The 22,610-nt window shown below is 59.5% G+C and overlaps 1 protein-coding gene across 2 annotated transcripts in view; it reads right to left on the bottom strand.

Moving 5' to 3' along the window:
* The window catches only part of KIF21B (kinesin family member 21B), an 87,947-nt gene that overhangs the window by 20,102 nt on the left and 45,235 nt on the right, over window positions 1-22,610 (bottom strand). For both annotated transcript variants that reach the window (XM_039534933.1, XM_039534935.1), the window contains exons 4-25: window positions 18,978-19,127; window positions 17,087-17,221; window positions 16,708-16,863; window positions 16,193-16,308; window positions 15,235-15,430; window positions 12,848-13,037; window positions 12,625-12,688; window positions 11,492-11,713; window positions 10,966-11,041; window positions 10,184-10,283; window positions 9,520-9,711; window positions 8,306-8,505; window positions 8,054-8,161; window positions 6,531-6,599; window positions 5,580-5,809; window positions 5,152-5,299; window positions 4,821-5,015; window positions 2,647-2,748; window positions 2,147-2,312; window positions 1,642-1,702; window positions 1,123-1,180; window positions 210-415 (exon numbers count right to left, since the gene is read on the bottom strand). In XM_039534933.1, coding sequence (XP_039390867.1) covers window positions 210-415; window positions 1,123-1,180; window positions 1,642-1,702; window positions 2,147-2,312; window positions 2,647-2,748; window positions 4,821-5,015; window positions 5,152-5,299; window positions 5,580-5,809; window positions 6,531-6,599; window positions 8,054-8,161; window positions 8,306-8,505; window positions 9,520-9,711; window positions 10,184-10,283; window positions 10,966-11,041; window positions 11,492-11,713; window positions 12,625-12,688; window positions 12,848-13,037; window positions 15,235-15,430; window positions 16,193-16,308; window positions 16,708-16,863; window positions 17,087-17,221; window positions 18,978-19,127 — 3,140 coding nt within the window. The remainder of the gene's footprint in view (window positions 1-209; window positions 416-1,122; window positions 1,181-1,641; window positions 1,703-2,146; window positions 2,313-2,646; window positions 2,749-4,820; window positions 5,016-5,151; window positions 5,300-5,579; window positions 5,810-6,530; window positions 6,600-8,053; window positions 8,162-8,305; window positions 8,506-9,519; window positions 9,712-10,183; window positions 10,284-10,965; window positions 11,042-11,491; window positions 11,714-12,624; window positions 12,689-12,847; window positions 13,038-15,234; window positions 15,431-16,192; window positions 16,309-16,707; window positions 16,864-17,086; window positions 17,222-18,977; window positions 19,128-22,610) is intronic.

Below are 22,610 nucleotides of genomic sequence, written 5' to 3'. Positions count from 1 at the left end.
TGCCCCATCCCCCCGACGGGCAGTTTGTGGACATTGCCAATCCAAGATGGCAGAGCAAGCTGGCCCCACCACTGCATGCTGGGACAGGCTTGGTTGACCGAGAGGAGTCCAGACTCAAGGCTCCAAGCGCAGAATACGATGGCCCAGCCCACCTTTCCCCCACCCCAAGGGCCTGTAAGCACATGGGGCCCACGCTTGCCAGGGCTTACAAGGTGCTGCCGCGGGTGGGCAGGCTGATGGTGCGGGAGACCTTATCCTTGTAGTAGGAATCCCGGATGGAAAAGCCGATCCCATCTTCCTTGATCTCCATGAGGGACACCAAGGACTTGGTGATGTTCTTGGTGGAGATGTCCAGCGTGGGTCCCAGGCACTCAGCCGACACAGCCTTCATCTGGCCTGACAGCTTGGGTTCCCCCTATGGCAGGGCACAGGGAGGAGTTCACTGCCCGAAGGTAGCACGCAGCGCGAGTCCGAGATGCTGGCGACCCTTGGCCATTCAGTTCCAAGAAGCCTCTGGGGCCAAGCACTCAGCAGTGGCAGATCTAGGGAAACCTTTCAGTTGGGCCCCGGTTGCCGGCATTAACGTTTCAAGAGCTCATTAATGAGGGCAACAGGAAGTACCCCCCATGCAAGGCTGGAACGTGTATGGCCCAGAGTGCCGGAGCAGCTCTCTCAGGAGAATTTGGCACATTGAGGGACTGGTCCAGTCAATTAGCCGCTGGGAAGGGCGCACAGCACCAGGGTATCACATGGGTTTTATTTGCTCCCAGAAGAGGGCTAGACAGCACCAGGGCACCTTGCCTGGATTCAGGGAAGCCCAGTACAGCCCAATGATATGGCATTTGGGGGTTTAAATAGGGTCTACAACTTAAGGAGCCATTTATAGGGCCGAAGTAACAGGCCAGGCACAGATGTCACCAGGAGACCAGACCCTGGGCTATTTCAGTTCCAGATCCAGCTCCTCAAGGCATTCCACCCATGGAGAAGACTCCCACCAGGGGCCACCACCCAGTAGTGAGCACAAAGGGAGAGGGGGCACAATGGACCGAGGACCCCACACCCACATCCAGCCACAGCCATCTGGACTACGTTAAACGGCCCTGCCTGCAGGCGGGAACTGACCTTGAACTTGAAGTCATCCTGGCTGGCTGAGCCCTTCATGGTGAAAGACTGGGAGAAGCTGTAGGGAAAAAAGAAGGGTTAAACAGCCGACCCCCTTAAGGCTTCACCCCCACCCCATAACACCCTATCATCAGCCCAGCTACGGTTCCTCCTCCCATTCCCCGAGGTACAGCCCCATCCCCCAGTCCCTTTCAGGGCCCTCTTCCCTCCCAGCTCCATCTTGCCCCGGCCCTCAAGAGGAATGATTGCTGGGACAGTTTTGTACAGCCCCTGCATGCCTGGGTTTGAGCACGGCCAGTCATCACGTGTGGGTAGCATGTGCACCGTCGAGTCACACGTAGAAGCTCTGAGGGGCTGGAGCATGCTCAGTGCAGACAGAACCTGGAGAATTTAGCTGCCAAGCTCTAACGGGTCTACTTTGCCAATGAGTGCCACAGAGATGCGCCCCCCTTCCTCCATAGATCTCGCCGCTCGGGGGCGCATGAGACTGGGATACTGCATGCTCCCTGGTGCGCTCACCTCCCCTCTGAGGCCAGGCTGAACTCCGAGATCTCCTCGTCCGTGCTGGCATAACCGTTCTCTGCACAAGGAACAGCCAACAAGGGTGTGTCAACGCGACAGAGGGTGGGAGGGCACCACACTGGGCCGGTCTGATCAGAGTCAGCCAGCAGGCGGTCGCCGATCAGCGTGTGGCCCTTTAGGTACTTGGGACCCCCCAGACCACTGCTATCATATCATTAACTCTATGCCACCAAAGCGTTATCAGTGCATCCTCACGACTGGACAGGCTGTGACCATGTGGACTGAAATGTCTGGAAGAAGAAGGCTTATCACTCCTGCCCATGGGGTCAGAGCAATGCCAAGAGCCCTGGGGTGGGCTCCATCTGTCCCAATGGGCACAGAAACACCCCAAGCCTTCCCAGCTGCTGCCAGCCCCAGGCCCCACATCAGCGCTGCCGGCTCCCTTGCCAGCCAATGCCCCGTATCCACGGGGGTCCCCAGAAGGGAAGAGCCCAGCACCCACCTTGCTGCACGTTGTGGATGAGCGCCTGCAGCTCAGGGTGGGACTCCGCTTTCTCCCGCAGGGCATCCAGGATCACATGGTTCTGGGAGGAGCCAGTCACATCCGTTTGTCTCAGGCGCCCTTCCAGCAGGCGGATCTGGGCTTCTTTCTGAGCCACCTGCAGCCCCTGTTTGGTGGGAGCAGGATGGGACAGTGGGTGGGATGGGGAATCAGCTCCTGGCTTCAATCCCTGTCCCTGGGCACAGCTGCAGGTTCCACACCAGCCTCACTCAGCTTCTGCTTGTAACCCATTCCCCTCCCTGGGTCCAGCAGCACACAGGCCAGGCTCTCAGTCTCCCTCACCCACGCACAAAGGATGCCCCAGGCCCAGCCAAATAGCCACGACTCCAAACCTGACCTGCAACAATTGCGATCCCATCCCAACAGGGGGCCTCCTGGGATCCCATGCTCTGCAACCCACCCCCAGAGCTGCACCCCCACCGGAAGGCCCCTTGCCTGACCTTATCGATGGATGCCTTGAGGAAGTTGTCCAGCAGGAGGCGCGCCTCGGCCAAGGAGCAGGAGCTGATCACCACAGAGGTATCGGTGGAGTCCAGCTCCTCCTACAGCGCAGGAGAGACCCCGAGGGAGGGGAATTAGAATGGTGCTGGGGTCAGTGAAGGGCAGAAAGCAGAGGGCCAGCAGAGACGCCGGTGCCACGTAACTGGGGGGGTTCCCTTGACTGGCTGACGCCAGCAGGGACGCAGGCGCTCTGCAAGCAGGCAGCGGGGAAGACAACTTGCATGCCAATACTGTGCATGAGCACTTGCACTGGATGCGTGCCTGGAACCAGGCCCCTGATTGAGCCATCTATGGGGACTGAACCACACACCTGTGGATCTAAAGAAGAGGAGCTTCTATCGCCTGGACAACAGGAGCTGCTCGCTAGCCAGGTGATCAGAGCAGACCAAGGGCAGGTTTACACTGGGAACTTACACCAGCATAGCTGTGTCTCTCCAGAGTGTGAAAAACCTGCCTCCCCCAGTGTAGCTCTGCCGACCGAACTAAACAGCCCCCTCCTTGGGAGGTGGATTACCTACTCCGACAGGGGGTGTCTACACCTAAGCCTTCCAGCTGTAGCAAATTAAGCATAGACATATACCAATAAATCTGTTTATGTCCTCCAGACGCTAGGAGGGAAGCAGAGAGCTACACTGTGCTAATCTGGGTCAGACCCCTCTTGTCATTAACGGTGCATCCGCACAGCAGCGAGCCTCAGGCCAAAGGATTCGGGCTTGCACTTCAGGGCTAAAAGTAGCAGTGTAGACATTCCCGCTCATGGGCTCCGAGACTCTCACCCGGCCAGGTTACAGAGCCCAGGCTCCAGCCCTTGTGCGAATGTCTACACTCTTCTTTTTAGCCCCGTAGCCCCACGAACCCAAGGCAATGGATCCAGGCTCTGAGACTTGTGCTGTGGGGTTTTCCTTGCAGCACAGACACCCTACAGGTGCCAGGGAGAAAGGCCACATTGTTAGGGCTATTGTTTCTCTGTGGAAATATTTGATTAAAAATGGCTTTTTGATAAAACAAAAAAGTTTCCTTTTTGGTCAAAATCCCACCCCCCTTTACAAAAATTTGACATCAGAAAAGAGACTCAATGTTTGACAACAGCTTTCAGCTTCGGTCTAGGCTACAGGAACGCCACTGTGGAACTGGGCTTGGTCGAGGCAGTTTCTCACAGGAGGCTGTGTTGCTGTATATGCAGGGAATGGAGAAAGTCCATGTTCTAAGCATGTTTGGAGTCTGGCAGTGACCCAGGCTGGAGCCTGGTGCTGACATGGATTTTTCTGTGCACACAGACAGGATTGAGCGTGGCTAGACTACGCCTTGCCCGCAGCGCTGGGTACACCATGGGTACATTTGTCCCATGGTACGGACAGGGCTTCCACTGACTCCAGCATGTGCAGTACTCCCATCAGGGCTGTTGGGCCTAGTGATTGGCAGGGACATCATACTCTCCGCAGCCGTCCCTTCCACAAATAAACCTTCCAGCACTGATGGAGACCCTGACGGACCAACATATAAGGGCCTTCCTAAATCCTGGCCCCGGCCATGCAGACCGTGCAGCTGAAGAGGGCTGATTCATGGCCTCCGCTGGTCCAAGCCAAGCCACAGCCATGTCCGTTAGCCTGGCTTGGGCCTACGGGCCTATGGTAGCCTATTGCACTAGCCCCGCAAGTGCTCAGGCACCTGCTGAACTGGGCCTCGTACAGCCGTTATCAGCAAACACAAGCAGAGAAAGCAGCCAGACTGCAACAGCTGCTCTGTGAAGTTTCTGTAGGGAGAGGTGAGCTCTGGGGGCTAAGAGCAGGGAGCCAGCTTGGCCCTGACTCCCTGCGTGACTCACGACAGAACATTTCAGCCCAGAGGTTGGGGCTTAGAAAGCAACGAGGACCCTGCAAACCTGCCTCCTGCACCCCTTATGCTTAAACTGCCTTGAGGGAGAGTCCAGCCAGGCAGCCTCTTGCTCACGCCCAGCCCCCACCCCAACTATCAACCAGCCCCCAGAGTACCCCGTTTGCCTTACAGCACACAATGCCCTGGGGTGATCTCCCCCCATTCCTCCCCTGTGAGACCAACTCCCCATACACAGACCCCCCTGCACCCTGCCCCGGCAGGCCCCCTCCCCCAGCACCTTGGTCTCCTCTAGCTGCATGATGGTGGCCTGGCAGTCGGCGATGCTGTCGTTGATGTAGTCGATGTTGGCTGTCAGCACCTCGATCTCCTCGTTCAGCTCCTGCAGGCCCTTCTGCTCCTCCGGGCTCTCCGCCTGCAGCTTTCCCCTCTTCCCCAGCAGCGCCTCCTGCAGCAGGGCCAGCTCCTCGCGTTTCTGGGGGGCAAGTGGGAAGGAAACGCCTCAGCCGGCGCTGTCCATGTGCCAGCAGCCTCCCAGCACTCCTGGCCCTTGGTCATGCTCAGGCCACCCAACCCCCACACCCACCAGGCCACTGCCCCCGACACCTCACCTTGATCAGCCGCTCCATGTCTGCCTCCAGGTTGACAATGGTCATCCTCTGCATGACGACGTCGAAGATGCGCCGCTCCAGTGACTGCCACTTGAGCCGGGCTGCCTTGCTGAAGGTCTGGCTCATCCCCTTCTTTGGGAACTTCTTCCTGCAGTGAGATGGGACGTGGTCAGGGGTCTTCCACCGGGCAGGCGCTCGGCCATCACGCCCGCTAGTGCTCAGGACAGAGGGGAATTTACACATTGGGGCTGCCTTCAGCCAATGTGGAGAGTCCCACATGTCAAACCACATGGCAGAGTTGCCCACGATGATAGAGCGATCATTTCCCATGTTCCTACAGAACTCTGCTCCCAGCTAACACCCAGGAGCCCAGGGCCAAGCAGGGAATGAGGCCGCGGGGGACACGGATTTGTAAGCGTTGGTCTGACCTGACGGGCCGAGCCCCATTCATGGAGGGCGAAGGGTCTCCCAGGAAGTGGTCGATTTTCCGGTTCCACTGGCGCACGATGCTGGAGACCGAGCGGGAGCCGGACTCTGGTTCCGAGGAGGTGGTGCTGGCAGACACCTCCGCACCCGAGTCCAGCATGGCTGGCTTCTGACTCAGCCTCCCAGAGACCCGATCCGACATGGGCTTGGCCAGGCGGCGCAGAGCAGAAACCTGGGTGAGAGCAGTGCCTAAGGGCTGGGCCTCCTAGGGAACATCCCAGTGGCAGAGCGACTCCAACCCTTCTCAGGTGGGAAAGGGAGTCTGGGAGCAGCTGAGCACCTTTCAAGAGCACTGAGCCTATCTGGGCTGGGTGGAGGTCCGGTACCCTTGGATAGCAGTTTCCCAGAATGCATCAGGAGGGCTGGGGCCCTCGAGACGGGATCGAAGCACCGTCCCATGAGCTGTATGGGTGCTGGGGCAGAAGGCAGCCTGGAATTAGTGACCGGCTCAGCTGCCAGGACCCAGAGGAGGCTGGATCAGAGAAGGGCCAGGATCCAGCCCCAGGAATGGGGGAGGGGGACACAGCCTGTTGTGCACGGTCCCACATGGCATGCAGAGAATTCCTCCTTCCTGACCCCAGAAGATCAGCTGCCCCCAGAGGCAGGTGTTTCCTCCCCGGCAATCACTGTCATCTCTTGACTGGTTACTTCTGGCTATAAAACCTCCAGGCTCTGTGGGAAAACCACCCCACCCAGGGCCAGCACCTTGGGAACAACTCAGCACTGGCGGAGCACGACCCACTGGGATGGCGGAGGGGACAATTCCGTCTGGAGAGGCCCCAGGGCCCTGCCCTGCCAACAGCCCAATCCAGGAGCCAGGCCTCAGCGCCCACCCAGTCATGGCCCGGTGAGCGGCTCTCCAGACCCCTGCAGGTGCAGGGGCTGGCACTCACCTCCTGGGTTTTCCTTCGCAGCACGATTTCCTGCTGCCGCTTCTGAGACTCCAGCGCCCGGATCTGAAACTGTGCGGGAGAGAAGCCGAGCCTCAGCTGAGTCCTGAGTGGGTGTGAGCCGCTAAAGAGGAACCCAGGGTCTGGGGTAGAACCCATGGCAGAAATGGGGGAAGGGGAGGGGACCCAGGGATCCTCCACCCCCTTGCCTGAGGCCAGCACGTGGGATGTTCTCAGTGCAGGCCATGGGCCAGATTCTGATCTCACCAGCAGTGGTGTAAAACTTGGAGCAACTGGAGCTAATCGGGATTTATTCTGCTGTAACCGATGGCAGCACTGTGGCATTTGTACCTGCCCTGAGGAACAACTAGAAATGCAGGAGGAAGCAATCACCTCCTCTGACCTGGGGAAGGAGGAACCTGCCACTCCACCAGGTGCTGATCTCAGGGAATGGACAGACAGATGGACACATGGTTGGGGGAGGGGACGTGCTGCGCTTTCAGCAGAGGGAGGAGTCCCCAGCACACAGCTCTCCAACCAGGCAGGGTTTTACACTGTTCTATGCTGCTGGCCCCGTTCCTGGCTTCGCAGAACCTGCAGGCCTTAGCCGGCCAGTGGCCCATCAAGGGCTCCGAGAGGAGCGGGCCTGGAGGCCAGGCTAGGCACTGATCCCAGCGGCCGGGCACCCGGAAGAGCTCTAGCACACTGTCGAGCAGGGCTGAACATGGAATGTTCTTGATGCAGGTGACAGTTGGATTCACATCTCCGCGGAAGCAGTGTAAATCTGGAACGACTCCGCTAATGTCAATGCAGTTACTCCAGATTTACAACAAGCGTAATAGAGAGTGGAATCTGGTCCTCTGTTGGTGCAGCGCTTGCTCCAGATTTCCCATCGCCTTGCTCAGCCATCCCCACGGCTCAGCTCAGCTTTGCAGGGCTCCCCTGCTGCCCCCACACCTCAAATGGCCCCACTCCCTGTCTCAGCCCTGCCCTGTCACAGGGGCTCTCCTGTCCCCGCCCTGCCCTGCATCAGGGGCTCTGGGTGCAGGCTGGATCACACAGGTAACTGCTCACCTGTGCACAGGGAGGGGACCTGACATCATGCATCAGCGAGGGCTCTTCAGCACCCTCCCCATCTGGTCCCAAGGAGCCGGGGGGAGGGATAGCTCAGTGGTTTGAGCATTGGCCTGCTAAACCCAGGGTTGTGAGTTCAATCCTTGAGGAGGCCACTTAGGGATCTGGGGCAAAAATTGGTCCTGCTAGTGAAGGCAGGGGCTGGACTAGATGACCTTTCAAGGTCCCTTCCAGTTCTAGGAGATTGGTATATCTCCAATTATTACCTTTTTTTACTACCTTTAGCCTGGCTTGGGGCATCTCCCCCAGGAAAGGCCCAGACCCCTTGGAGAACCTGCACCCCCCACTGCGCCCATGCCAGCTGGTGTGGGAGCTCAGAGCCGAGTGAGGGGCGCAGGCCCCAGCCAGAGCTGCCCTGTCTGCAGAGCCCTGGCGAGGCGCTGGGTTCTCACCTCCTGCCTGCGCTGCTCCTTCTTCAGCTGGGCGATCTCCCGGTTCCGCTTGGTCTCCACCAGCCGCCTCCGCTGTTGCTCCTCCCGCATCTGCTTCATCAGTGCCACCTGTGGGCCCCCCAACAGCCCACACCCAGCATAAGGAGTGTGCACAAGGGGCCGTGTCCAACCACCGCTCCTGCCCCAGTGTGAAGAGCTGGCACAAGCGGGCCATGCCCCTCCAGCCCCCTCCTCCTCTGCCCAGCCAGGTACCTTCGCCTTCTTCATCTCTGCCACCTCAGCCTGCAGCTTCTTGAGCTCCCGCTCATAGCGCGACTGGTTCTTGAGCAGGCGAGCGTGTTCCTTCTGGGCCGCCTGCAGCTTCTGCAGGTCCCGATTCATCTCCTTCAGCCGCTTCTCGTAGTCTGCCTTGATCTTGTTGGCCTTCTCCTCCGTGTAGCATTCCATGGTGCCTGGAGGGGGTGGCGCAGAGATGCTCAGAACACCCGGCTAGGTCGAGCCCCTCACATTCCATCCCACCCAGCTGCCCCCTGGACCCACCAGGCCCCCAGGGAAAGCACCCTCAGTGGGGGCATTTTAGATTAAATTCTTGGCCTCCATGGACAAGCCTGCCTGGTTCAGCAGCTCAGGAGACGTTCAATGGCTGAGTAGCCTGGACCAGTCATGGCCTGCAAGCCAGAACCATGGGCCTATTTTAGACCAATAACCTTGGCAGCAGAGCAGTGCCAGGGACCGCACCGCTCCAGGGACTGGGTGTACACTGTTCTCCAGGCAGCCATTGCTGCTCACCCCAGAGGGGGATGCTGCTGAGATGAGTTTGGTGGGACTCAGCTGGGAGCAGGTGTCTCAATCATTAAAGTCTCAGTTATAGCATCAGCTGCCCCCCTCGGGGAAGATGCCCAGGACTGAAAAGCCCTGGAGATGGAGCTCTCCGCATGGGCAGGCTATGCTGCTGCTCCTGCATTGGGGAGCCACAGTTTCCTCGCTGGGAAGAAGTCAGGAGCAGCTGGGAGCTTGGTCACAGATGCCAGGTGGCTTTGCCTCTTTGCCTGGGCCTGTCTTGCAAGGGGGCAGAGCTCATTAACACGTGTCAGAGCTTGGAGCTCCTCCGAGGGAAGGGACTTTCCACAACCCTATACCCACAGACTCTCCATGGCCAGTGGGCTGCACAGCTGGGAGCTCACGGGGTCACCAGGCCCAGCCCTGATCAAGAGGCAGGACAAGTGGCACACAGCTGAGCTGCCAGGGACCATGGAGAGGGATCAATCCCAGGAGCTGGGAAGCCAGACACTGAGCAGCCAGCGGTATTCGCTGGGGACTGCAAGAGGGGCATGGAATGCAGGGGGCAGCGGCCCAGTTTCGGCCTCATTGGGCACCGGGAGAACCCCAGGGTTCTCCTGCCAGCGCTGGCTCAGAGGGCCCGTGCGTTGGGATGAGCCAGGGGGTAGAGGGGGCACTGCCCGTACTGAGGTTCTGCAGCACCCGGTCCCTCTCCAGCTGGGTGTCACGGATCTTGTTCTGCAGCAGGATTAGCTTCTCCTCATACTGGTGCTTGAGCGTCTGCAGGCGCCGCTGGCTGTTCTCCAGCTCGTCAATCAGCTTCTGCTTGATCTCGATCTCGCAGGTCAGGTCGGCCAGGTCAGCCTGGAAATTCGCCACTAGAGGTCGGGGGGGAGTCAGTTAGCCAGGCAGCCCTGGGGAGGTCAGGAGGAGAGAGCCAGGCAGCCCTGGGCGGGCCTGGAGAGGGGAGGGGCAGTGCCTGGCTCACGGGTCCCCTATGGACTCTAGCATTGCAGAGGAAAGGAGGCAGACGAGGCAGGACTCAGAGGGGATGGCATCTCGCTCCTGCAGTCTTAGCCCAGCCAGGAACCCCAGAGGCGAATGCGGGGGGCTGAGAAGGAAGGGGCAGAGCTTGGCAGCCAGGCCTGTGCCACTGAGCACCAGCTGAGCCAGCCCACCTCAGCACCTGACTAGCACCTCGTGCACCTCCAGCCAAGACCTGCCCAGCTCACCCTACAGGCCCGCTGCAGCCCCCTGCCACTTCCCCAAGAGGGGCACAGCCCTGAGTCACTGCAGATGTCCCCAGCCCCAGCCTGAGCACAGAGCCGGGCGCCGCGCCCTCCGAGTTACCCTTCTCCTCCGCATCGGAGTCTGAGTCCACCAGGCTCTCCTCACTGCCCGAATCCTCGTCCTCATCCTCACAGCCACTCTCCTCCCGCTCCTCCTCCTCCTGGGAAACAAGTGCAGGGTTAGGGCAGAGATCAGGAGCCTTCAGCTCCTCTCCTATCATCCCAGGGGCTCAGGCCTCTCCCCATCCGCCACCCCCAGACGTGGGTGAATTAAAGCGATTGCCTCGGAAACCAGTGCCAGGCAGAGGCAGGAGAGAGGACGTTTGACTCAGGGCCAGGGGCAGGGCTGATCCCTGTGTGCAAAGGGAGGGGGCCATGTCTGGGGAGCTCCCCCCCACCCAAAATGGCAGCTGAAAATGAAGGGCCTGATGAGAATCTCTGGGACGGCTCGGGCAGAGGGGACACGGTTCGTGGGACAAAGCCCAGCTGAGCGGAAAGGCCTGTGGCTAGTTGCCCTGCTGTTGCTAGTGTGTCAGATGGCACAGGGCATTGCCAGGGGGCAGAGGGGACTGTCTTGCCTGCCATCCTCGGCCCTTGCCCTGCCCCCATTCCCACCTAGGCGGGGCCAAACAGCCGCAGACTGGCTGCCCTATGGGGGGTGGTCATGGACCCTGCCCCTGCCCCCCGGAGCTCCTGCGTCCCCCACAGACAGGCTGGGCTTTGCCCCACCTCCCAGGGGCACGGCGAGACACAGCTGCCCCAAGCACTGGCAAGGCACAGAGAAGGCTGTTGGCATTCTGGCTAGCGATCGGGCTCCCACTCCCCACGGGAAGCCTCCCTCACCTCCTCGTTCTCGTCCGTCTCCTCCCCGTTCTCCTGCTGCAGCTTTGGCCTCTTCTTAAAGGTCTCCTTCTCTGGGCTGCCAGGAAGAGAAGGGATGAGCCCCGGCACACAGTCCCCTTAGACCAAACATCCCCAACACCCTCCATCTCAGAGCCCTTCAGGAACCCAGCTTCACTGCCCTCCAGAGAGATGGGCCAGGCAGTGTTACCAGATGGGGAGACTGAGGCACAAGGAGGGGAAGGGACTCACCCAAGGTCATGTGGCATGTCAGAGGCAGAGCGGAGAAAAGAACCCAGGAGTCCTGATTCTCTGCTGTATGGCTTTGGCTTCTCCTAGGGATGGGGGAGGAGGGAGCAGGATGTCTGGACCAGGAGGGCTGATAGGGGCTGGAGGGTGCCAGGGCTGGAAGCCAAGGGAGAAGTGGGCACCCCAATAACTATGGTCCTGCCATAATAATGAAGAGCCAGGGGTGGGAGCACCCAGAACAGCCCCCCCTCTGCCCCCCAGCCAGAGAGTTGGCCATCACCTCTTCCTCCGCTGCCTGGTCTCCTTCTTCAGCCGCTCCAGGTCCTGCTTGGCCCGCCGAAGGACTTCAGAAGCCTCTGCCTCCATGGAGACCATGGGGCTACTGAGTGCCCCCAGGCCCGGGCCTGGAGACGAGCCCAGGGAGTACGGGGGCCTGGAAGAGACCCGTGACAGACTCCGGCGGAGCGACTCATTCATGGCTTCGCTCTCCAAGAGCTTTGTTCTGGGGACCAGAGGGGCTTTTGGTTACGGAGTTCGGCCACCCTGGGCAGATGTCCAAACACCCCAGGGGGAAAAAAAGACACCCCTTCCCCCCTCAACCTCCAAGGAGGGGTGACCAGGAGTGTGCGTGTCTGGAACCTCACTGCCCTCGCTCAGCTCGGTCAAAGGGGCTCAGGGCTCTGCTCCCGGGGAGGGGTGCTGCAGAAGGACATTGCAGGGGAGGAAAGCTGGCATGGCCACCACTAACCATCTCAGCAGGAGGGGGGTAAATCAGCATTGCTCCATGGACCCCAGTGGGATAAGGTTCATTTTACACCAGCTGAGAATCTGGCCCAGAATGAGCAAGAGGATTCCTGTCTCCAGGGCTGTCAGTTTCTCCAGCACGAAACACACACTTATGAGCAGCATTTCAATGTACCCCTGGGAGGCATTTAAGTCTGGATCAGCCAAGGCTCCAGAGAAGGCTTGGGAGCACGAGGGCCGGACATGACACCCTACAGGATGGAGACATTTCCATCTCGAATGTGGGGCTTTTATTTACATTTCAGCAGCACCGAGATGGGATCAGGGCCCCGTTGTGCCGGGTGCTGCACGCACCCGTGAGACGGGCGCTGCCCCAAAGTGCCGACAATCTAAATGGTCATGTCAGGCCAAAGAGAGAGGGGAAGTGACTTGCCCAAGGTCACCCAAGGTCATGGCAGAGCTGTGATACCAGCCTATTTGACTCCAGTGCCCACGGCACCAGTCACCCAGCCGGAGAGCAGCAGAGCCAGAGAAGGAATCTGGGCCTCCAGAGCCCCAGGTCAGCATCCGCCCCGCTAGCCCGTGCTGCCGCTTTGCGGGTCCTCTCAAGCTGCACGCAACACGCGGCCCCCCGGATGGGCGGAAGGAGAGAACACGGCTCACGCCCACCTGAGCTCCTCGATCTCCCGGATGTAGTTCTGGATCAGGGCGCCGATGGCCTCGTTGCCATCACCTGGAGGGACAGAATTAGGATCATGGACTAGATCAGAAACACCTAGCAGCTGGGCTGCCACTCAGCCGCCCGTGGACCTGAGCTCTGGCTGTAATTTTCGTGGGACCGATCCGTACTCCCCACCTCACATACACGTCCTCTGGAGGTGCCCATCCTCACCTGCCTTGGCCAGTATCAAATTGGCCTCCTGGCTCATCAGGTGGGTGACCCGGCTGTTGATGGCATCAATGGCCTCCTGCATGGCCTTCACCCTCATGCGCAAGGTGGCGTTCTCCTTCTGGAGCATGGCGTTCTCCTGGAACAAGTCACTGTAGCCCTCGGCGCCATCCTCCCCGATCACGCGCTTGCCCTGCGGGGAGAGAAGGGGAGATGCAGAGAGGGCAAAGCCACAGCGCTTGTCAGCGCTGGCCGAACACGCCAGCCACACGCTCAATGGCACCTATGACGAACTGGAACTCTTCTTACTGTGGTCTGTAAATGCTGAGGAAGGACGATCTACATTGGGGGATAGGAGACTGGCTGTATAGAGAATACCTAAGCATGTAACCTGAGAACCCAGGAAGGGGGAGAGGTCAGGTGACACCTCTGCCCGGGGAAGCTGGACAAAAGGCTGGAGGGTGAGAGAAGTTTCAGGAGCTGGCTGGGGAATGGAGGGAAGCTCGGACAGGGCTCTGACCCCCCAAGAGGGCTGCGGTGCTCCTGGGACCCCAAGATGGACCTAACTGGGGAGGATCCTGTTATCTGTGTCTGTAAGACCTGTGTTCCTGTCGTCTAAATAAACCTTCTACTTTACTGGCTGGCTGAGAGTCACATCTGACTGCAAAGTGGGGGTGCAGGACCCTGTGGCTTCCCCAGGACCCCACCTGGGCGGACTCGCTGTGGGAAATGCACGGAGGAGCAGAGGATGCTAAATGCTCCAAGGAGAGACCCAGAAGGTGAAGCCGTGTGAGCTTCTTGCCCTGAAGACAGTCTGCTCCGAGGGAGAGGAGGCTCCCCAGAGTCCTGACTGGCTTTGTGGGGAGCAGTTCCAGAGCATCGCCCGGGGACTCCAGCGCCGCACTGAGGAAGATGGGTAGGGTGACCCTACGTCCCATTCTGCCTAGGACAAGTCCCTTTCTTAAGCCATGTCCCGGGCGTCCCGACTTTTTTGGCAAAAGTGGGTATTTGTCTCCAAGGGCAAATGGGACAAACACTCACTTTTGTCAAGAAAGTGGGGTGCAGAGGAGCGGTGGGGGGGGGGGGGGGGCGAGCAGCCCCACGCAGTGGGGGGAGGCCGGGATCCAGTGTGGGGCAGGAAGGGCTCGGGTGAGCAGCGACACTAGCTCCAGCTTTTGGGAAATACAGTCGCCCTATCCAGTATGTGCTTTGCTGCTCGCCCCAGCCCTGCCTACCCTCTGCACAGGGAGGGAGGCTCCCGTGAGTGGCTCAGGCCAGCCCCACATGGGGGCGGGGGAAGGAGGAGAAGGGGCTCAGGCCAGCCCCACGGGGTGTTTAGTTTTCCCATTGGGAAATATGGTCACCTTAAAGATGGGTCACAGCAAGAGGAGCAGGGAAAAGGCGGAGACTCAAAAAATGGCAAGCGAGCCCGTGAGAAGGCCGTGCTCAGGGGATGGCAGAAACGGAGCAGCTGACATGCTGTAAGTGCCTTTTACTCTGGTAAGGTACTGATCTGAGCCCCATGACAGCAGGAGCCGAGCACCTCCCAGTTTAATGCATTTACCCTCATGCACCCCCGGGGGCAGGGCAGTGCTCTGACCCCCGTTGGGCAGATGGGGATTGAGGCCCGGAGGCTAAGGGAGTTGCCCAAAGTCACACGGGGAGTCTGTGGCAGAGTAAGGACTTGAACGCAGGGCTCCCAAGTCCCAGGCCAGTGCCTTCCTCCCGGGCTGGGGAGATACATGACTCAGCTCAATAGCAACCTCTGGCTGCCTAAGGGCTGGTGCTCATGGGAAACCATCCAGACAAGCTCAGCATGAAGCAGGATGTCTGATATGGCGCACAGGACAGGGATATAAAGCAGGAGGTGCCTTCCCAACTCCGAAAGATACCCTGAAGCCTTCTCCCTGTTCATACATGACATACAGCCCTTTAACAGCCTACCTCGCCATTATCCCTTGCATCTTACCCACAAACTACAGCGCCACTGAAACACAGCCATCTCTGGGGTGGAGCCCAGTGCCACAGCGTACACCGCACCCAGGAGCGCAGGGTGCTGGCCAAGGCTGTACACACAGCATGAGGCCAGATCTGTGCAGGGGAGGCAGGAATACTTTCCCCAGGCCATTCGAGGCTGTGTTGCTGCAGCTGGGATTTGAACCCGTGACGGCGAGGAGTCCAGGTCATACCCAGGCTTTCTACATGCAAGTAGGTCTCCCTCTTGCAACCAGCCCCAGCAACCACAACAGCCTGCCACAAACCCAGATAGCAGAATTACTCCGTTAGCCCAAGTGGCAGGGGCTGGCGCGGAAGGTCCTGGGTTCGATCTGTGCCGGTGACCCGAGTGGGCCATACACCCGCAAGGCTTTGCCCGCTCAGCCGCCCCTTACCGCCTTGTACTCCATGAGCTCCATCTGGAGGCGGGCGATCTCGGCCCGCAGGGCGCTGATCTGCTGGCTAGTTTTGTCCTGGTTCACCACCACCTTGTTCTTGATGTTGCGAGCCCGGTTGGCATACTTGAGCGTGTTCAAGGTCTCCATGAAGTCCCGGTCAGAGGGGCTGATGCAGGCGATCATGATGGTTTGGCTAGGGAGGACGGAGAGCCAGCAGGGTCAGCCAGAGCTGCCATCAAACAACGCAGCACCTGGGCCACGTCGGATCAGCCAATTCCAACGCTGGCACATGGGTGCCTATTGGCAGCTCCAGCCACACCCCACTTTGGCCTTTATTTACTTTATAACCGGGATGCGATCAGTGTCCGGGCCCTGCCTTGGACCCCTTCCACCCTGGGCCGGCACAGGCTGGGAGCGTGGCTCAGGCAGCAGCCTGCATCGTGCTGGCAAAGAGAACCCTAGGTGGCCTCCCCTACTCATTACAAAGTGGTGTTCAGGGAGTCATGGCCCCGGGCGGCCCACGGCAGGGCATTCAGGGCATCGCTGAGACAGGAAGGGGGGAGAGATTAGAGCAATCCCGTGCTGGGAACTCGGCTGCCAAGTCCCGGATCACGAAGGGCTCAGACGCATTTTGCAAGAGCTAATTCCGCGAAAGCTGCCTAATTGCGTCTGGGGCCCAGGACCAAAATAATATTGGGAAAAAAGTCACTATTGAGATGCCACCGGACCCTCGGCAACACGCCACCCCAGGAAACCCACACAGCACTTCAGATCCATCCCGAGTCCGACCAGCCCTCCTGTTACTCAGAAATCCCCCACCTCCCGCATGTGACACTCCCAGGACGCAGACCGCAGCCCCAGCGAGGGCACAGCTCTTCCGTTCTGGGTCACGCACACCCAGCTGAAGCTGACACCCACTGGGTGACCCCATGCTCTGGCTCAGGGTGCCTGTTACCTGTTCCCCCCAAGGGAGTCCTGTAGGAGCCGGGTCAGTTTGGAGTCTCGGTAGGGTACGTGCACCGCTTTCTTGCTCTGGTCTCCAAGGGCGCTTATGACGTTTCCCAACGCCAGCTGCCAACAAAATGGAAGGGACTGAGTTCTCCCCCCCATGCTGGGGCAGGCCCTTCCCTACTGAATACAAAGCTCAGGGCGATGGGAGCCACCTCTCTCCAGGGAGTGGGGGGGCTCTGGACCAAATGCACTAGCAGCCAGCCAGTGTGCTGCCCCTCTCCTGCCTCCACGTTATTCCCCAGCCCCCAGATCGAGGAATCTCCCCCTACTGGGGACAGCGCTGGGTAGCGCAGCTAGTGGCCCGGTCCCTCACCACCGAGTCCACCGCACGACCCCTAGTCATGACCTGTGGCGGCTCAGTCTGGGAGCTAGTGAGCCAGGCAGGGTCTGTCTGTGTCCGGCAGCCCCTTTATATCCACTGCAACCTGTCCCCATCTCCTCCGCCTGCTAAGAGCCTACCAGGCCGCAGTTGATGGAGATACCCTCCTTGGCTCTCTCGCCCGTAGCTCCCGTCCGCTTCAGCCTCTCCGAGCCGGCCAGGTCGACAAAGTGGAACTTGGCGGTGAGGGTCTCATACTCGCTGGTGGCCTGGGATCCCTCTGGAAGGCCGGTCACCTGGCAAGCAGACACGCCGCAGCGTCAGTGCCTCCCGCGGGGGAACGGGGCATTATCCCTCTGCTATGATAGCTCCCAACCCACCCCCTCTCTGAGCATCCCACTGTGGCTCTGCTGTCAGCCAGCACGTGGCAGGGAGTCGTAGGAACTAGCCTGACAGCAGCTCATGCCTGCCGTGCTGTGGGGCAAAGGGCACTCCCCTGCCCCTCTCGCACAGTCTCACCAGGTCGGGCTGGGCACAGACTCTCATTTGGCACAGGTGGATGGTGAAGATGGCGTGGGAGCGGGAGCTCTGGACATTCATCTGGGTGCTGGCGGTTGTGCGGGACAGAGCTCCCTGCTTCAGGCACTGGATCAGCTGCAACAACAAGGAAAGGATTCAAAGAAATTTCCACCCCAGCCTGCCGGGAGGGGGGGAGATGCCAAAGTGGGGAGGGCACCCTAGGTCAATGTGCCATAGTCACCCTGGGATGGGGGCAGCTGAGCCCCTGCATGGCATGCAGGCTCTCCTGCCGAGCCATCCTGGCCCGGGTGCCAGGACCCGCGCTGGGAGCGTCTCCCATGGCCACAGGGAACAAGGGAGCACGCGCTGCAGGGAGACCCTGGAACAGCCCTGCTCACGAGTTACCAGGAAAGCCAAACCCCAGGCAAGAGGCCAGGGCAGAGGCTAACTCAGGGTCTGTGTGCTCAAAGCAGGGATTGGGAACCTGCCCATGCACAGCCGTGGCGAGTAACGTGACACTCCACAGATCAAGGCCCTGGTGTGCTAGGTGCTGTACAAACACAGAGAGAGAACACCCCAGCCCCACGCAGCTGGCAGAGAAGGGACTTGCAAAGGTTACGCTGCAGCAAGTGGCCCAGTGGGTAACAACCCAGCTCTCCCAGGGCCCAGCCCAGAGTCCTAAGCACAGGTCCACGCTGCCCCCCATGCTCTCTGCTGCACATGAAGTGTCCGGGGGCAGCAGAAGAGGGTTTTGACCTCCAGGTCCTGAGGGTTGTTTCTGCTAATCCCAGCCAGCTGGGAGACATTCCCGCTCACACACCCAATGCACAGGGCAGGGGCTTCTCCAGGACCAACCCCCTCCATGTGCTTGTGCCAGGAGATACCCACTTGACACAACAGTAGAGATGCGTCCCAGCGTCACACGCTCACAGTCCTGCCTTTGGGCCTGACTCATCTCCCCTGGGACCAGAGCCTCCTGCAGCAGTGCCTGGTTAACTAACAGCTCGTACTACCCGCTGGGCGAGAGATTCCCTTGCCCCGGAGCTACAGGATGGGGGCTGCGTTCCCACCCCCCTTCGCCCCAGGATGCTGCTCCCAAGGGAGACAGGTACCATGTGCCAACACCACAAGGGGGCATGGGAGGGCTAGGCATGGAGCCCAGACGCCTGCCCTCGGGTAACAGGGGACGAGCACGTGGGCACTGAGGATGCCAGCGGGACCGCTCCCGCTAGGCCCTGCACCACATGGCACAGAGGACAGGAGCAGGGCCTGGAGAGAAGGAAGGATCCAAGCACACAGATTAAAGGGGTGGGGAGTGGATTTAAAACGCCTCCTCTCTGGGGACTGGCAAGGAGAGAGTTAAAACTGTCCAAGCTGGGCTCCCCTCTTGCTGCAAGGGGGGCTGCTGAGTGTGGACAAGAGGAGAGGGCTGGGATCAGCAGGGGGACAATTCCCCTTCGGTGGGGGAGACGGGGAGGCTAGTAGAGCAGTTGGGGGGGGGGGCAGGGAAAATCTATTCACAGTCCATCCCTCTCCACCCGCCTAAGACCAGCTTTGGGACAGTCATGCCGCGAAGCCGCTGCAGGAAAATCCAAAGCGCTTGGCATCCTGGTGCAGTGCCCTCATGCCACCCAGGGGCACGTCATCTGGCCACATGTCAATGCCATACCCTGAGTGTGTCTGTCCCAGGGCAGCAGCAGCCAGAGCCTCCCAGGGCTGGCTAGGAGAGCTGCTGCCCTGGGGCTGTGGCACGCTAGCACCCAACCCCCCTTGTCATCACCAGTGGCTCTGCCCCTCAAAGCACCCGGCCCCTCCATGCTGCCCCTGCTCACTCTCCTGCAATTCAGAGCAGCCGACCCCCTGCAGCAGCCAGGCCCCAGGCATCGCCCACCTCATCCTGGGAGCTGATGAGACGGGAGGTGACGCCTGTGGTATAGATGCTGCCGCTGGCATCCTCGTGGATTTTGATGTTGGACTTGCGGTGGCGGGAGTCGGGGTCCCGAGCGCTGTCGAACAGGTCCAGGATCTCCTCGTTGTAGAGCTGCCGGGGAGGGAGACAGGGCAGTGGGTTACTGGGCGGCCCGGGACTTGGTGCAAAGCCTGGCATGGGGCTTCACAACTAACCTCCTGCCACTGCGGGGTGCACAGGTGTTGTGCTTAGACAGCCTCTTGGCTCCCTCCAGGTAACCCCTACCTCCCACCTCCCCCATATGCCTCCTGGTTCCCCCCACCTCTCCTCCAGGTACCCCGACCTCCCCCATATGCCTCCTGGGTCCCCCCACCTCTCCTCCAGATAACCCCTACCTTCCCCCAATGCTCAGGGGTTTGAGCATTGGCCTGCTAAACCCAGGGTTGTGAGCTCAATCCTTGAAGGGGCCATTTAGGGATCTGGGGCAAAAAATCTGTCTGGGGATTGGTCCTGCTTTGAGCAGGGGGTTGGACTAGATGACCTCCTGAGGTCCCTTCCGACCCTGATATTGTATGATTCTATGCCTCCTGGGTCATCCCCAGCCACCTCTCCTCCAGGTACCCCTGACCTCCCCCAATGCCTCTTGGGTCCCGCCTCCTCTGCCCAGCACACGCAGAGCAGCACAGTGCCAGCATGCTGCCCCGATGATCCCTAGCTAAGGGCACAGATTGGAGCAGTGAGTTCCCCAAGGCCACGCACCAAGCCAGTGGCAGAACCTGGAATAGAAAGAACCCAGACGTCCTAGCTCCAGGCCGTGCCCACTAGGCTGCTTAACAGCTCGCAGAGAGCAGACAGGAGGCCGAGGAGCCAGATCACCGCACCTGGCATTCCCCCTGTCACTGTCCATAAGTCCGGGGACCCTGCTGGGCCCCTAGTTATCTGGGACTAGAGTCCGGGCAGGGTAAATATCCAGAGCCCAGCAAGTCAGGCCTGGCCCATGGGGGTGGGGGGGTGTCACTGATGGAGTGACCTGCCCTGGTGGAGAAAGGGGCTAACTAGGGCTCTGAGCTGGGAGCTCCCCAAAGGCAGGGAAGCCAGAGCCAATTGTGCACCTCACCCTGGATTAGCTTCGCAAGCGAGCCCTGTATCGCCAGCCCAGCTCCTGCTCCCCTGCCAGGAGCGGGCGCAGTGTGGAAGGAGCGAGCACTGATCAGGAGGAGAAAGGGATTTAGTGCCAGTGGCTAATGGAGGGGAAGGGGCAAGAATGGCAGGGCAGGTGCATTGAGACCATCCCAATCACTACAGGGCAGGAGAATGGGTGGGCTCAGAGGGAGCCCCCTGAAGGCCCAGGTCCACAGAGGGGCTACACAGGGGCTCCTCTTGGCAAAGCAGAGTAGAACGGACAGGCTTCACCCCGTTTACAATATTTACCAGGTCCCCCTTTACCCTAGTATGCAAGCACCTCACAATCTACCTTATTTACCCTCACGCCTCATTGTACAGATGGGGAATGGAGGCCAGAGAGACCAAGGGACATGCCCAGAGTTACCCTGGGCGTGCATAGCAGAGCTGGGAGGAAAAACCCGGGTCTCTGAAATCCCACCGTAGGGCTGATCCAGGCAGTGACCCTACACGAGGGATAGGTGATGTGACCCGGCCGTCCCCCCTTCCCCAGCCACCACCCACAGATGGGACCCTGCCCTGGGGTGGTGGGCGTGCCTGGCCTCCCATTGCTTCGCCCAGCTGGCTGACAGTTCTGTGGGTGGCACAGGCTGGGACCTGCCCATTTGCGTAAGTGACGGGAATCCAGCGGATCATTACAGGGTGGGTGGTGCGCTGAAGTCCCAGAAGGAAGCTGGGTTGGGTCCTCACTGCGTGTGGTGCTAGATGGGCTGCAGATCCTTTGTAAAGCACCTTGAGCTCTCCTGAGGCAAAGTGCTAGATACCAGCTGGGTCTAGATGATGCGACGGTAAAGCCTGAGCTCTGCTACACTAGGGCCTTCACAGTCACTGCGATTCTGCAGATCGCCTGGACCGAGCAAGGCTGGGCACAGCCCGCCGGGAAATACAAACAGGCGACTCTGAAATAGACCAGAGGGGTTTGTCTGGAGGAAACTCCTGCCTCATGCTGGACTGGAGGCTCCAGAAGCCCAGACATCTAAGTCGCTGAAGCTATTTAACAGGCAAAAAATATCCTGACCGGAAAACAGACAGGACACAATAAACTCAGCAGGCGGACCCCAGCTCCAGCACTGCCAGTGTCATTAACCCTTGCAGTGCTGGAGTCACTGCTGTCACCCCAGCAGCCTCTGGGCTTTGTCAAAGCTAAGCTATAGCTAAGAAGCAGGCATCTGCCAGCCCAGCCTTCAGACTGGACGGCTTCTGGTGCTGAACCTACAGAGCTGCAGCAAGGCCAAGGGGAAGGGTTTTCAGATGTAGCTCCTCTTAGCCTAGGTGGGATGGTTCAGTCCACATAAAGGGTCCACCGGCCACCCCGTGGCAGCCACGGCATTGGCCACGTTCACACAAACTCTCCACATGCCAGTGCAGTGGGGCCAGATCCTCAGACATAGCTTCATTGAAGTCACTGGAGTTACCCCAGCCCATAAACTCTAACTGGGCGTTCCCAAAGGGGGTGTCGCTGGGAGGAAAGCGATCGAGCAAAGGGAAACGTAGGCTAAATAGCAGGAGGTTTTCCCAACAGCGAGATCTGCTTTGGTGACTTACTCGGTGGGAGTCCCAGCACCCTGTGGCATTCACAAGCAGGACCGGCTGGCTCTGGGGAAGATGCTATAGGAGGGGGGAGACGGGATCTCACAGGGTTCACTGCAGCATGTGTGTCTGATCCTATAGCTCATGCCCGGGGCTGGGCAGTCACACAACACTGCTGGCGGAGGGGCACTCCCCGCCGTACTGAACGAGAAGCAGGGTTAACCACCACTCAGAATAGCCTCGCCCTGACAAAGGGATTTCAAAGAAGGTGCCAATGAGCAGGAAGTCCTCCCGCGTCCTGCTTCCGTGCCAGCTCACTGGCGCTCAGGGAAGGGCCAAAGCCCTGCCAAGGCTAGAGATCCTTGGGAACACGGGCACGCTTCCGGCTTCTTCAGATTTGGGGCAGAAGAGATGAGGAGGGTGTCATGGAAGCTGGGAAGGTTTCCTATTGGGGTAACTTACCCAGCCAGGTACAGGGGTCTGAAGTCATACGGGTCTCAACTCTTTGCCCAGATGGAGAAAATGGAGCTCAGAGACTTTCCAGGGGGAACTCTGTGCTCTAGTGGTTTGGGTCTGAACATCTGGAGATGTGCAATCCACTTCTGGTTCAGACCCAGCCTTGCCTGATCTTTGGCCGGTCACTATCTGTACCTCCATTATAAAATGGACCATTGGTATTTATCTAATTCATGAAGGTGTTGAAGCCCAAGAAAATACGCCTCTGAAGGGATAGATATTCAAGGATCATTGAGGGCACTGTGTCAGCAGTGGGATTAGAACTCAGGATCTCCCTGCTCCCAGTCTTTGTCCTTTCTAGGCTATATAGCCTTACAGCAGATGCTTTCTCCTCTACACTTTTCCAAGAGGGGAGGCATTTCTATGTTGGAGTGGGACTAGTTTTCA

The sequence above is a fragment of the Mauremys reevesii genome, linkage group 4 (genome assembly GCF_016161935.1).
Source record: "Mauremys reevesii isolate NIE-2019 linkage group 4, ASM1616193v1, whole genome shotgun sequence".
Classification (NCBI taxonomy): domain Eukaryota; kingdom Metazoa; phylum Chordata; order Testudines; family Geoemydidae; genus Mauremys; species Mauremys reevesii.
Note: the sequence above shows the minus strand (reverse complement) of the source record. Positions and strands in the feature narration are given on the sequence as shown.